The 15,961-nt window shown below is 36.4% G+C and overlaps 1 protein-coding gene across 1 annotated transcript; it reads left to right on the top strand.

Annotated features, from left to right (window-relative positions):
- Positions 1 to 15,118: 15,118 nt before the first annotated feature.
- Positions 15,119 to 15,718, top strand: LOC122231219 (UPF0538 protein C2orf76-like). Its single transcript, XM_042958682.1, has 2 exons — positions 15,119 to 15,245; positions 15,522 to 15,718. Exons 1-2 carry the CDS (start codon positions 15,119 to 15,121, stop codon positions 15,716 to 15,718), a joined length of 324 nt encoding a protein of 107 aa, XP_042814616.1.
- Positions 15,719 to 15,961: the final 243 nt, after the last annotated feature.

Raw genomic sequence — 15,961 nt, 5'->3', positions numbered from 1 at the left:
AAAAATTAACCCTATGACCCAGCAGTAGCACTGGTAGGAATTTACCCAAGGGATACAGGAGTACTGATGCATAGGGGCACTTGTACCCCAATGTTTATAGCAGCACTCTCAACAATAGCCAAATTATGGAAAGAGCCTAAATGTCCATCAACTGATGAATGGATAAAGAAATTGTGGTTTATATACACAATGGAGTACTAGATGGCAATGAGAAAGAATGAAATAAGGCCCTTTGTAGCAACGTGGATGGAACTGGAGAGTGTGATGCTAAGTGAAATAAGCCATACAGAGAAAGACAGATACCATATGTTTTCACTCTTATGTGGATTCTGAGAAACTTAACAGAAACCCATGGAGGAGGGGAAGGAAAAAAAAAAGAGGTCAGAGTGGGAGAGAGCCAAAGCATAAGAGACTCTTAAAAACTGAGAACAAACTGAGGGTTGATGGGGGGTGGGAGGGAGGGGTGGGTAGGTGATGGGTATTGAAGAGGGCATCTTTTGGGATGAGCACTGGGTGTTGTATGGAAACCAATTTGGCAATAAATTTCATATATTAAAAAAATAAAAAAATTAAGTGCATAATACAAATAAGTAACAATATAGAGAAGACTTTCTCTGAGTATGTTCCAAGGATCACTTGCAGCAAACTCTGCCAGGAATCTTATAAAATAGAGTATATTCCAAGACCCTACTCCAGCATACAGCCTTAGACTAATATATTGATGTATAAATATACACTAAACAGAATATACAATTTGTAATCAAATGACCACAGAGTATTTACAAAAATTAACCAGAAAGTGCCATGAAAAAAAAAAAATATATATAGAAACAATAAGAACACACTTCTTTCAAGAATTAAAAAATAGAAAAGCTAGAAATTAATGTTTTTGAAAGAGAAATTACATCTTGACTAGTCGAAAATTTAAAACTCTCTCTCAAACAATGTGAGCCAAAGAGAAATATCTAAATATTGCAGAAAGTTGACAAAGTAAAATGATAACGGTGTACACATCAGAACCTATGGAATACAATTTAAAAGAGTTTGAGAGATATTCACTTCCCAAAATGCTTAATTACTGAGCAAGATAGAAAAATGATAAATAAATATGTAGTTCCCCTCAAAAATTAGAAGTGTAACAAAAAAATATAGTCAATGAAAAGAGAAGTAATTAATACGAATAGTTAATGGTTTGAACATGAATCCTATACATAACACATAATAAACACTAGATCTGTTTCTTAAAAGTAATAAAATAAATACTGAATATATTAATAAATAAAAATGAAAATAAATCAAAAACAAAAGGTTATATATAATTCCATTTATAAGAAATTTATAGAAAAGACAAAACTATAGAAACAGCACATCAATTATTCCCTGAAACTGGAGGTGGGCACAGGAATTGATGGCAAATGGGCATGAGGGAACTTTGTGGGGTCATGACTGCACAAAGTATAAATCTATTAAAAATCAAACTGTATACTTAAAATGAATAAATTTTATGTTTAATGTTACAGTTATGCTTTAATAAAACTGCTAAAAAGTATGTTGATAAAATATCTCACTTACTGTAGCAATTGAAAAATGGAATACCTAAAAACATGAAGGTAGTATTTTTTGAGGGAAATTAACTAAGACTTAGATGAATAAAGAGATATGACTTGTTCTTGGAAAAACAAAGGATGTAAAATATGCCTGAATTTATCTACACATTTAACTCAATCTCAACAAAAATATAAAACTGTAATTAGACAATCCCATTATTTTTTTTATTGGAAAAATGTCATTTTTTAAAAATTTATTTTCTTTTAAAAATTTTTTTCTTTTTTAAAAAAATTTACATCCAAATTAGTTAGCATATAGTGCAACAATGATTTCAGTAGTAGATTCCTTAATGCCCCTTACACATTTAGCCCATCCCCCCTCCCACACGCCCTCCAGTAACCCTCTGTTTTTTTCTCCATATTTTTGAGTCTCTTATGTTCTGTCCCTCTCCCTGTTTTTATATTATTTTTGTTTCCCTTCCCTTATGTTCATCTGTTTTGTCTCTTAAAGTCCTCATATGAGTGAAGTCATATGATATTTGTCTTTCTCTGACTAATTTTGCTTAGCATAATACTCTCAGTTCCATCCACGTAGTTGCAAATGGCAAGATTTCATTCTTTTTGATTGCTGAGTAATACTCCATTGTATATATACACCACATCTTCTTTATCCATTCATCCATCGATGGACATTTGGGCTCTTTCCATACTTTGGCTATTGTTGATAGTGCTGCTATAAACATTGGGGGTGTATGTGTCCCTTCGAAAGAGCACACCCATATCCCTTGGATAAATACCTAGCAGTGCAGTTGCTGGGTCATAGGGTAGTTCTATTTTTAGTTTTTTGAGGAACCTCCATACTGTTTTCCAGAGTGGGTGCACCAGCTTGCATTCCCACCAACAATGCCCAAGAGATCCTCTTTCTCTGCATCCTCGACAACTTCTGTTGTCGTTTGCAAATATCTTCTCCCATTCTGTCAGTTGCATTTAATTTTGCTGATTGTTTATTTCGCTGTGCAGAAGCCTTTTATTTTGATGAGGTCCCAATAGTTCATTTTTGCTTTTGTTTCCCTTGCTTCTGGAGACGTGTTGACTAAGAAATTGCTGCGGCCAAGATCGTAGAGGTTTTGTCTGCTTTCTCCTCAAGGATTTTGGTGACTTCCTATCTTACATTTAGATCTTTCATCCATTTTGACTTTATTTTTGTGTATGGTGTAAGAAAGTGGTCCAGGTTCATTCTTCTGCATGTTGCTGTCTAGTGTTCCCAGCACCACTTGCTGAAGAGACTGTCTTTATTCCATTGGATATTCTTTCCTGCTTTGTCAAAGATTAGTTGGCCATACAGTTGTGGGTCCATTTCTGGGTTCTCTATTCTGTTCCATTGATCTGAGTGTCTGTTCTTGTGCCAGTACCATACTGTCTTGATGATTACAGCTTTGTAATACAGCTTGAAGTCCGTGATTGTGATGCCTCCTGCTTTGGTTTTCTTTTTCAAGATCGCTTTGGCTATTCAGGGTCTTTTCTAGTTCCATACAAATTTTAGGATTGTTCTATCTCTGTGAAGAATGCTGGTGTTACTTTGATAGGAATTGCATTGAATATGTAGATTACTTTGGGTAGTATCAACATTTTAACAATATTTGTTCTTCCTATCCAGGGGCATGGAATCTTTTTCCATTTTTTTATGTCTTCTTCAATTTCTTTCATAAACTTTCTATAGATTTCAGTGTATAGATTTTCCACCTCTTTGGTTAGATTTATTCCTAGGTATTTTATGGGTTTTGGTGCAATTGTAAATGGAATTGATTCCTTGATTTCTCTTTCTGTTGCTTCATTGTTGGTGAATAGGAATGCAACAGGTTTCTGTGCATTGATTTTATCTCCTGCTACTTTGCTGAATTCATGGATCAGTTCTAGCAGTTTTTTGGTGGAATCTTTTGGGTTTTCCATATAGAGTTTCATACCATCTGCGAAGAGTGAAAGTTTGACCTCCTTCTGGCTGATTTGGATGCCTTTTATTTCTTTGTGTTGTCTGATTGCAGAGGCTAAGACTTCCAATACTATGTTTAATAACAGTGACAAGAGTGGATGTCCTGTCTTGTTCCTGACCTTAGGGGGACAGCTCTCAGTTTTTCTCCCCTGAGGACGATTTTAGTGTCTAGTCATTCATATATGGCTTTTATGATCTTGAGGTGTGATCCTTCTATCCCTACCTTCTTGGGGTTTTTATCAAGAAAGGACGCTGTATTTTGTCAAATGCTTTCTCTGCATCTATTGAGAGGATCATATGGTTCTTGGCCTTTATTTTATTGATGTGATGAATCATATTAATTGTTTTTTGGATATTGAACCAGCCCTGCATCCCAGGTATAAATCCCACTTGGTGGTAGTGAATAATTTAAAAACAATTTTTTTAAATGTTTATTTATTTTTGACAGAGAGAGAGACAGAGCATGAGTCGGGGAAAGGCAGAGAAAGAGAGGGAGACACAGAATCTTCAGCAGGCTCCAGGCTCTGAGCTGTCAGCACACAGCCCAACGCAGGGCTCAAACCCACAGACTGCGAGATCATGACCTGAGCTGAAGTCAGATACTCAACCACCTGAGCCACCCAGGCGCCCCGGTAGTGAATAATTTTTTTAATGTATTGTTGGATCCGGTTGGCTAATATCTTGTTGAGGATTTTTGCATCCATGTTCATCAGGGAAATTGGGCAATAGTTCTCCTTTTTAGTGGGGTCTCCGTCTGGTTTTGGAATCAAGGTAATTCTGGCCTCATAGAGTTTGGAGGTTTTCCTTCTATTTCTATTTTTTTGGGAAAGCTTCAAGAGAATAGGTGTTAACTCTTCATTAAATGTTTGATAGAATTCCCCTGGAAAGCCATCTGGCCCTGGACTCTTTTTTTGGGGGGGGGATTTTTGATTACTAATTCAATTTATTTACTGGTTATGGGTCGTTCAAATTTTCTTTATCTTCCCGTTTCAATTTTGGTATTATATATGTTTGTAGGAATTTGTCCATTTCTTCCAGGTTCCCCATTTTGTTGGTGTATAATTGCTCATAATACTCTCTTATTATTGTTTTTATTTCTGCTGTGTTGGTTGTGATCTCTCCTCTTCATTCTTGATTTTATTTATTTGGATCCTTTCCTTTTTCTTTTTGATCAAACTGGCTAGTGTTTTATCAATTTTGTTAATTCTTTCAAAGAACCAGCTTCTGGTTTCATTGATCTGCTCTACTTTTTTTTTTTTTTTTTTTTTTTGGTTGATAACATTAATGTCTGCTCTAATCTTTATTATTTCCTATCTTCTTCTGGTTTTGGGTTTTATTTGCTGTTCTTTTTCCAGCTCTTTAATTAAGGAATAAGGTGTGTCTGAGACCTTTCTTCCTTCTTTAGGAAGGCTGGGGTGCTATATATTTTCCTCTTATGACCGCCTTTGTTTTGTCCCAGAGGTTTTGGGTTGTGGTGTTATCATTTTCACTGGCTTCCCTATACTTTTCAATTTCCTGTTTAATTTCTTGGTTATCCCATTCATTCTTTAGTTGAATTCTCTTTAGTCTCCAAGTATTTGTTACCTTTCCATATTTTTTCTTGTGGTTGATTTGGAGTTTCATAGCATTGTGGTCTGAAAATATGCACGGTACGATCTCAGTCTTTTTGTACTTGCTGAGGGCTGATTTGTGTCCCAGTATGTGGTCTATTCTGGAGAACATTACATGTACACTGGAGAAGAATGTATATTCTGCTGCTTTAGGGTGAAATGTTCTGAATATATCTGTTAAGTCCATCTGGTCCAGTGTGTCATTCAAAGCCATTGTTTCCTTGTTGATTTTTTGATTAGATGATCTGTCCATTGCAGTGAGTGGGGTGTTGAAGTCTCATACTATGATGGTATTACTATCAATGAGTTTCTTGATGTTTGTGATTAATTGATTTATATATTTGGGTGCTCTCACATTGGCACATAAATGTTTACAATTGTTAGGTCTTCTTGGTCTATAGACCCCTTGATTATGATATAATGCCCTTCTGCATCTCTTGATACAGTCTTTATTTTAAAGTCTAGATTGTCTGATATAAGTATGGCTACTCTGGCTTTCTTTTGTTGGCCATTAGCATGATAGATGGTTCTCCATCCCCTTATTTTCAATCTGTAGGTGTCTTTAGGTCTAAAGTGGGTCTCTTGTAAACAGAATATAGATGGATCTTGTTTTCTTATCCATTCTGTTACCTTATGTCTTTTGATTGGAGCATTGAGTCCATTGATGTTTAGAGTGAGTACTGAAAGGTATGAATTTATTGCCATTATGTTTCTTGTAGAGTTGGAGTTTCTGGTTTGTTCTCTGGTCCTTTCTAATCTTTGTTGCTTTTGGTATTTATTCACTCATTCATTCATTCATTCATTCATCTTTTCTCCCCTCAGAGAGTCCCCCTTAAAATTTCTTGCAGGGCTGGCTTAGTGGTCACAAACTCCTTTAATTTTTGTTTGTCTGGGAAACTTTTTATTTCTTCTTCTATTTTGAATGACAGCCTTGCTGGATAAAGAATTCTTGGATGCATATTTTTTCCAACTCAGAACATTGAATATATCCTGCCACTCCTTTCTGGCCTGCCAAGTTTCTGTGGATAGGTCTGCTGCAAACCTGATCTGTCTTCCCTTGTGGGTTAAGGACTTTTTTTTCCCTTTCTGCTTTTATGATTCTCTCCTTTCCTGAGAATTTTGTGAATTTGACCAAGATATGCCTTGTTGATGGTCAGTTTTTTAAATATAATTGGAGTCCTCTGTGCTTCCTGGATTTTGATGTCTGTCTTTTCCCAGGTTAGTAAAGTTTTCTGCTATGATTTGCTCACTTCTACCTCTATTTCTCTCTCTTCCTCTTCTGGGACCCCTATGATTCTGCTGTTGTTCCTTTTTAATGCATCACTGATTTCTCTAATTTTTAAATTGTTCTCTTTTGCCTTAGCCTCCCTCTTTTTTTCTGCTTCATTGTTTTCCATAAGTTTGTCCTCTATATTGCTGATTCTCTGTTCTGCTTCATCCATCATTGCCACCATGGCGTCCATTCAAGATTACAGCCCAGTTATAGCATTTTTTATTTCATCCTGACAAGCTTTTACTTCTTTTGTCTCCACAGAAAGGGATTCTAATCTATTTTTGACTCCAGATAATATTCTTATTATTGTGATTCTAAATTCTCGTTCAGACACGTTGCTTGTATCTGTGTTGGTTACGTTCCTGGCTGTCGTTTCTTCTGCTCTTTTGGGGTGAGTTCCTTCATTTTGTCATTTTGAAGGGAGAAAAGGAATTAATGAAGGAGAAAAAAATAAATTAAAAAAATTAAAGTTAAAAAATTAAAACAAACACACACACACAAATTGAGTAAATGATGCTAGATACTAGGTATCTTTTGGTCTGGGTGTTGAAAGTGGCTTGATAGAGAAAAAAGGGGGGAAAAAGAAAAAAAAAGAAAATCGTTTGAAAATTTGAAAAACATGAATACACTGAAGTAGACTAAAATGAAATGATGGAAGTAAAATAGAATTTGAAAAAATTTGCATAAAAGTAGAAAATATAGTATAAGAAAAATTAAAGAAAAATATTTTTAATAAAAATTGAAAATAAAAATGAATTTTTTCTCTTTCTGTATTCAAGAAAAAGAAAAGAAACAAAAAAGAGAAACAAAAAAAAAAAAAGAAAAAAAAAGAAAATTGAATAGTTGGACCAGCTAACAGACTGAAATAAGACTGAAATTACTTTGATTTCCCCTAGAAGTCAAACTATGAATTACTTTATATTCCATAAACTAAGCAGGTGGTGAGACTTGGGTTCTTGAAGAGTGAGGTTGGCCCAGTTGGGCAGGACTTAGTGTAATGGCTCCATTCTCCAATAGATGGAGCTCCTAGCCTACTAGGGTGGATTGTTTTGGCGCATGTAGGTGTGCATGCGCGGGAGCGGTGAAAATGGTGGCACCCAGCTACCTGGTCTCTAGTATCAGACCTCTGTTCTCCCCGATCAACAATCGTGCACCCATCCTTTGTCTTGGCTTCTGTCCACTCCCCACTTCCACACTGTCTGTAACCAAGCCCCAGGTAGTACCTCTCTCCTGAGTTTTTTCTCAGATGTGGCTGCCTTCCCCTGCCCCCCACTTCTGAGGGACTGTAGCTTTGACCTGCTCCGCCCCTCTGCAGAGGGTCTCACGGAGCAATGGCGGGGTGCTGGCTGCACCCAGGAAGATTCGTGGGATGGTGCTGCTGCCGATGCCCAGAGACTGTGGCCAGGTGCCAGCCCGCCCCAGAAAAGGTTCACAAGACAGTGTAGCAGCAGCACCTCAGGGATTATGGAAAATCACAACACATATCTGGCACCAGGCTTTACCCACAATGACCTTATTCCAGCACCAACGAATGTGGCCATTCTCTGGGGTCTGCTGGGCCCAGGTGGCCTCACAGCCTCTACCAAATGTGCTTCCAGCAGTGGAACCGCTTCTCCCCATGTGTCCTGAGAACCTCCTGGACCCCACTCTGCTCTTGGGGATTTGCTCTTCCCACCAGAGCACATCCAGGTGTCCAGCTGTGGAGTTTCAGACTCTGCACTCCCCTTGTTTACCATCTGAATGGAATCTAAACCCTCTCCTTTCTCCTTTCTCCCTTTTTAGTCCAGTCACTGTGGCTGTTTCCAATTTTCCACTTTCTCTCCAGCTGCTTTTATGGAGGGGTGCTTTTCCTGTATTCCCCTCCCCGTCCCTGTCTCCATCTTCACTCTGCGTGCAAAAGTGGTTCCTTGCCCTCTGCAGCTTCTCTCTCCCCAAGTTCACCTCTCCACGCCATGTACCTGCTGAATTCTATGGTTCAGGTTGTGCAGATTGTTGTGTTAATCCTCAGATCAGTTTTCTAGGTGTGCAGGATGGTTTACTATTGGTCTGGCTGTATTTCATGGATGTGAGACACAAAAAATTTCCATGCTGTTCTGCCATCTTGGCTTCTCCCCTCTTACATTTCTTATTTGAGTTTATAGCATCTCACTTTGAATCTACTTTGATAGATTATTATCTCTCCTTTGAAATCTTTTTTTCAGAAAGACAGTATTTTGTTTAATTCATGGGAGATGGTTATGCAAAGTTTTTCTATCTTTTTAATACTTTTAACTTTTGCTTATTTTTATCTCTTTGCTTTTATTTTCTTATATATTTCTTATACTATATATGTTAAAATATGTATTATTTCTTTTTCCATGTTTCAGACATCAATGATCTTTAAACAGGGGCCATTTTTCTATGCCTGATATTTAAAGAAAAACAATGTAAGGGAAAGATTAAAGGAAAAATCTAGAGCAGAAAGCAACTTTAATTATTAGGTGCATTGGTGTTGAGGTCTCTCAGTTACATCTCTGCTCTGACTGACCAGATCTGCCTGGCTAATAGCAAAACTATGCATCTTATCAGCCCTTGATGTATCAGACAATTGGGCACTGCCTTCTCTATACATTGCAGGACTGATTGCCACTCACTCCTCTTCAACTCTGTCTCACTAACAGTATATTTCTTTGAAAGAAGGCAAGTCTGAATGAATCTTCTTTGTGCCTTGTATCTTCTACTGCATGGCTCAGGAATCTTCCATCTTCATAGGCTCCTAGATCTTGCTACTTCAAGCAGTGGATCATTGGTTCATTACATTATTTTTGCCACCCACTTTGGATGGATTTGGGGCACTAACAGAGTTGTACAGAGACATTTCCATTCTCAGCATCTTTCCTGGACTTAGCTGAAATTATACTGTATGTAGAATATATACCACTCTTCATAGATTGTGACTTGGAGCTGTACCTTTTTTCTAGTTATAACAGAGATGGATCAGTGTTTTTTTGTTTGTTTTTTGGGGGTTTTATTTTCCTTTCTTTCTTTCTTTCTTTCTTTCTTCCTTTCTTTTTTCTTTGCTTCTCATTCTTTTTACTACTTTTGGTTTTAGAAAGAACACTGTAAAAAGACAAAGACCAGAAAATAAAACCTTTATTAGTTAACTATAAGATGTTGAAACCATCTTTCTCTCTTCCTGTCTGTGTCAGTGTATGTTTGAGAGATAGGAGGGCTAAGACATAGGGAAAAGACTTTGTTACGAAGAATTTTTCAGGAATCTGTGTTCTACCTGGATGGACTTTGTCTGTGTGGATCCCTGCAAAGATCACCAAACATTACATCTTGTCAAACAGCTTGTCTCTAAGCCAGCTGAGATAAAAAGGACTACAAATTCCCAAGGAAGATAGACTTACAAAGTTAGAACTGACCAGTTTCCAGGAGCCCTCCTTAGTGCAGCTATAATGCAGCAGTGTTCATTGTCCATTTAGCATAGATCACTTCGGGCTCTCATTCTTTAAGTCTTGGTATGGACCTGGTACACATTTGCTTTACAGCACTCCACCTGAGCACCAGCAATTATTTTATATACAGTGCGAAGAAACTGAAGTTCAGAGAGGTTAAGTGACATATTCAAAGACATTAATCAGACATTTCAGAGGTAAGATTAAAACCCACCTTTTCAGACCCCAGGTGCTTTTATTTTATTTTAAAAATCATCATCTCTAGTAACTGTCCTAGGAGGATTTTATTATTTCTGCAGGAACTGCATCAGAGAATATGAGTCACTTGCCTTGGGCCATAGAGATGATAATGGGAGAGCTGATCTGGGACTCAGATCTTCTGACCTACATCCAGGGTACTTTTCTACTGCAAAAGTCTGCAGTCTGATTATGCTGATTAATCAATGTTTTCTTCCTCTCTCAGTATAGCAGCTCCAAGCCCACTTCCCTGGCTATATCACTATATTTTAAAGTCTTGTGTATGCTATATGCAACCCTCTAAGAATTTCTTGAATAAGTCAAGATGGAGTAGTTCAGTTTTTTTCTCTATTATGTCCCCAGGCTCTGGAATACTGTGCCTGCTGCCAGTGAGTATTTAAAACTTTTTCCTTTTTGCTCATACTAAGGCAGTTTCAGACTTTGAATGAAGTCAATGGGGGAAATCCGTGCTTATTTATAAATGCTTTATTGATACTGCTGTAAAAAGCCATCAAGGAGTAGAGATTTGGAAAGTTCCCACTGTAACCAGGATGTGTTAATTATCCAGCTGTGAGATACTGAGTTAGAGGCTCCGGAAGCTAATAGTCTTGTGTTGTAAAGATTGCAGTGCTGAGTTTAATTTTCTGAACTTGTTTCAACTTTCGCCCTACCTTGAGAAAGACTGGGTACTACTGGGATGGTAAAATATCCATGAATTATTGGGAGTACTATGCTATATCCTGTAGGTAGGGAGATTATTTCCTTGAGATCTTTCGAAGGTATCTTTGAAAGATGTCCACCTGCATTTGGAGATATTAAAAAGATGTTTCATTAATAATGAAATAATATTTCATGAAAGTCAGCTGATTTTAGGTCAGTAGATGGGACAGATGTCAAACTGTACTAGAGAATATAGGGATGAGCAGTTTAAATAACCATCTTTAAAAATTTTTTAATGTTTTATTTGTTCTTAGAGAGAGAGAGAAAGAGAGAGAGAGAGAGAGCATGAGTGAGGGAGGGGCAGAGTGAGAGATGGACACAGAATCTGAAGCAGACTCCAGGCTCTGAGCTGTCAGCACAGAGCCTGACCTGGGTCTCGAACCCACGAACCATGAGATCATGACCTGAGCTGAAGTTGGACGCTCAACCAACTGAGTCACCCAGGCTCCCTTTAAATAACCATCTTAAAGCAAATTCTACCATATTTAGTTAGATAAATCTTGAATCATTCTATCTAAAGCATCTTCATTTGTTATTTTTACATGTGAGTTGATTTCAGCCTTAAAGGAAGTGTTATTGTTTTTTAACTTCACTTAGAGTTATATGATTGCAATGTCATTTGGGAAGAATATTATCTTTTTGCTTTTAAAAAAGGAGCACATATGTGGATGGTAACTAGTGAGTTTAAAATCTGTAACACATGAATGGTGGATGCAATTTGGCCAAATGTGCTCTTTCTATTTCTGGCTAAACAAGACTCATTTTCAAGAGGGTATACACTAATGGCAAGCCAAAACATTAAGATTCATATCAGATTTTGTGTTTTTGTTTTGTCAAAGCACGAGTGCCTCATTTAAGTGTGTTTCTGGCCCTTATAGTATTCTAGATTTGTCATGCAGCCTTTCTTGTAACTTCTAGTCTAGTAATGTTTAAAGGGCTTTAGATATCTCTCTAAAACTGAGCACATATAAATGATAAATCAATTGCCTGTGAATGGTGTTTGCCACAGTGTCTGATATCTGATTGTGTCTGTTTTTTTTTTCTCATTTTGGTTTTCAAACTGGACAATGCATGGAATTACAATTGTTTGCCGTGTCACAATCCCCTTTTGAAAAAGTAACCCTAGGTAGTTGCTTGCTAAGAAATTGTTAGGCTTTGGGGCAAAAGATCCTGTTCTCTTGGCCATAACACATTTGTTGGAGGATCTGTGCCTTAATCAAAGTAAACATCTGAGTGATTCCTAGCCTGAGGTCTGCAAAGGGATTTCAGGGACATTTGTGCAAATATATTTGAAAAGGTCTATAGTTTTAATGCATTTTTGAAGGCAGAATTTCCTAAAATGTAGCCAATGTACAACTCAGAATCCTTGTAGGACTATAGAGTACTTAACAGGCCCTTGGCAATTTTAGAAAAAAGTTCACACAAATATATTATACATGTGAAATGTAAGTTTGATCATATTTGCAGAGAAATACATTATTCTTTATTTTAATCATTATGTCCTTGGAGACACTGAATGATTTAGGACTGCATTCATCAGTCTTTTAAAATATTCATTAATCAAGTTGAAGTTTAAAATGGTTAACCTATTTTTACATCATTTGTATGCTTTTGTTGTACCTGATGAATTTACCTTTTTGCTGCTATATTATATGAATTGCATTACATAAGCAATTCACAAAAGATAAACCTGTATCTCAAATTGACAGTAGTTTAAATATTACAACTTTAAAGAATATTCCAAATGTACAAAGTGAACAAGGCTCCACTGCCAATATGGAGTGTGAAGGTTTATGAGCTTGAATAACAGAATATAGTGTGATAACTTTCTTAAGGATTAGAAAAAGAAAAGAGTACAAATAATGAATTGTCTGAAAGCAGCTGGCCCTGCACCTATCTTACAAAATTTTGAAAAACATCGCATGAACCCTGAGAGGTTTTCATGTCATTTTCAAAGAAAGCACAGTGACCTCCCCAGTAAAATCAAATTTTTCCAAAATAAGAATAACATAATGCTTCCAGTATGAAATTGATACATTTTGATATTAAAGGCAGAGAAGAAGCCAAAACAAAACAATAGATCATAAATGAAGTTATACTCTGCATTCCTTGAAAAAGGATACATGTTTTGGTATGGCCAAGGAAGTTATAAAACAAGCTGCAAATGTAAGTGAAATAATTTTCCCCACACAGTAGAATGAAGCCATATCCCATTTTATGGGATCATCAAGTAACTCCAGGTTTTGAAAAGTAAATTGGAAAAAACTCTCAGCACACCTTCCTTGGAAGTTGAAGTATAGATTTGTTTTTATTCACCCTCTCAAGAATCCAATAAAGGTAGAAAAAACTCACCCTTAGGAAAAACTTTCTAGCTCATGGAAGACACAGGTATAAGTTTATATTTAATTACACATAATGCAAATATACCAAATTGAGAAACAACACAGAACTACTGAGAAGCTTTCCTCATTTGGTGAAGGTGGAGTAATCAGGACAAGATTTAGGCTGAAACTTCTGAAAATAGACAAAATATCAGAATCAAGGGTTTTCAAGACACTGGGCATCAGGCAGTTAAGAATGTTGATCTTTAGATATGAGAAATAAATTAAGTGAGCCCTATGATTGCCCTAGCTTATTGGCCAGACAAGGCTTAGGGAAGGGAGCCTCCTCCCTAAGTTGAGAGACAGATGTGGTAGTTTGGAGAGGCTAAGACAGCTAGAGTTTACAGGACTGAATAACATAGAGAAGAAAACTGCACAGAGACAAGACTTCAGAAATCAGCAGAGACACTCTTTCAAATATGCAGTACAGTAATGATCAGTACATGAATTTGAGGAAATTACTCAAAGTGTGGGGAAGAAATACGCCAAATGAGAGGAGGGAATTACCTAGAAAGTCACATATGACTGGGAATATTGCCAACAGAGTGAAAAACTTAGTAACTAATGATGTCAGTAGTGGGAAAAATTAACTCTAGATTAAATGTTGCTTTGTCCCCATGTAACAAAGCTTAAAAGTCACATCTAAAAGGATAAGTTTTTAAATCACTTAATTATGTTCCAGAATGAAGCTCAAACATATTTATAGGAATAAAAAAGTATTAGCACCCAACAAGGTATAAAGCACAAGGTCTAGCATCCAAGTGAAATTACCAAACATGCAAAGACATAGGAAAATGCAACCCTTAATGAGAAAAATCAATCAATGAAAATGAAACTAGAAATGACACAAATGGTAAATTTAGTAGAAGGGACATTAAAAGGATCATTATGATCATATTTTATATGTTCAAAAAGCTGGAGGAAAGACTCAGCAAATCAAACTTCAAATGATAAAATTATGATTTCTGAGATCAAAAATACACTGTATAGGATTACTAGAAGATTAAATAATAAAGCACAAAATACATATTAATAAACTTGAAGACATAGCAATAGAAAATACCCATAATGAAACACAGAGAAAAAAATACTTAAAAATGAAAAAGCATTAGTGACCTGTAAGACAAATTTAAGGAGCTAAATATACAAATAATTAGAGTCCCCTAAGAAGAGGATAGAGAGGGGGAACTTAAAAAACATTTGAAGAAAAAGTAGCTAAAATATATCCAAATTCATTGAAAATTACAAGCATGTAAATCCAAAAGTTCAAAGAACCTTAAATACAAGAAAGATGAAGGAAACTATACCAAGTCATTTATTAATCAAATTGCTTAAAACCAGTAATAAAATCTCAAAATCACTTAGAAAATATATTCCTTATGTTCAGAAAAACAAAGGTATAGATGACAGATTTCTCACTAGAAACAATAGAAGAAAAAATAGAGGTGCAACATCTTTAAAGTATTGAAAGAAAAAAAATATATCAGTCTAGAATTACTTTACCATCAAAAATATTCTTCAAATAGAAGAATATTGGAGGTGTCTGGGTGGCTCAGTTAGTTAAGCGTCAGAGTCTCAGTTTCACCTCAGGTCATGATCTTGTGGTTTTGTGAGTTTGAGCCCCGTGTCGGTCTCTGTGCTGAAGGTGCGGATCCTGCTTGGGATTCTCTCTCTTCTCCCTCTATCTCTGCTCCTCCCCTGCTCATGCTGTCTCTGTCTCTCTCTAAATAAATAAATAAACTTAAAAAAAAAAGAATATTGGGATACCAATTTTGACTAATCACAGGCTTAACTTGCTGAATGTTCGGTAAAACCAAATGGGCAAAATATATTAGCAGAGTTTTCCTTGTTTGTGTATGTGAGAGATTCCCTAGGGAGCCTACATGTGAAAAAAATTTTGGATCAAAACAATTTCTTCACATGACTTCTGGAGAGGTGACCATTATAGTTTGCCTCATTCATTCATTTGAGCATTATAATTACAAACCTGTAGTATATCATGGAATTAATTTGGACCAAACTATAGAGAAATTTATAGTATTTCTTTTTTTTAATTAAAAAAAAGTTTCATTATTTGTTTTTGAGAGAGTGAGAGAGCACAGGAGAGGGGCAGAGAGAGAGGGAGACACAAAATCCAAAGCAAGCTTCAGGCTCTGAGCATCAACACATAGCCTGACACAGGGCTCGAACTCACAAACTGTGAGATCATGACCTGAGCTGAAGTGGGACACTTGACCAACTGAGCCACCCAGTCCCCCTGTTGTATTTCTAAAGCAAGAGGTCTCTTTAAGGGCCAGCCTGACACCACCATTCATTAATTATACATATGACAAACTGAAGGTAATTCATCAAGCTCATAAATCAAACGCAAATAAACTTGTGTGGAATTTGGAAACTGGCAGACCCCTGGTAAAAGAAGGTAGCATTCTGGAAGCTACTAGAATCAGCAATGAAACTGAAATTGCATCCTTCCATGAAGAGGATTATGAGAACTACAAAGCTAATCCCATTTCATCCTAGTGAAAACCTCATGGGGCTTCCTTTTTTGTGTGCCTGTATTAAATTCTTTTATTCCACTAGTGAGGTTTTTGAAATTAACAAACTTAAAAATTTTTTTAAAAGACTTGTTTTGGAAAATTACATTTTCTTCATGCATACACAAGTTGCAATGATTCTTAACACAGAGACCTGCAGTGCAAGACGTGTTAAGAGAAGTCCTTCACGTAGATGTAAATTATATCATATAGAAACCTTGATCTACAC

This window comes from Panthera tigris, chromosome D1, assembly GCF_018350195.1.
Source record: "Panthera tigris isolate Pti1 chromosome D1, P.tigris_Pti1_mat1.1, whole genome shotgun sequence".
NCBI classification, from domain to species: domain Eukaryota; kingdom Metazoa; phylum Chordata; class Mammalia; order Carnivora; family Felidae; genus Panthera; species Panthera tigris.
Note: the sequence above shows the minus strand (reverse complement) of the source record. Positions and strands in the feature narration are given on the sequence as shown.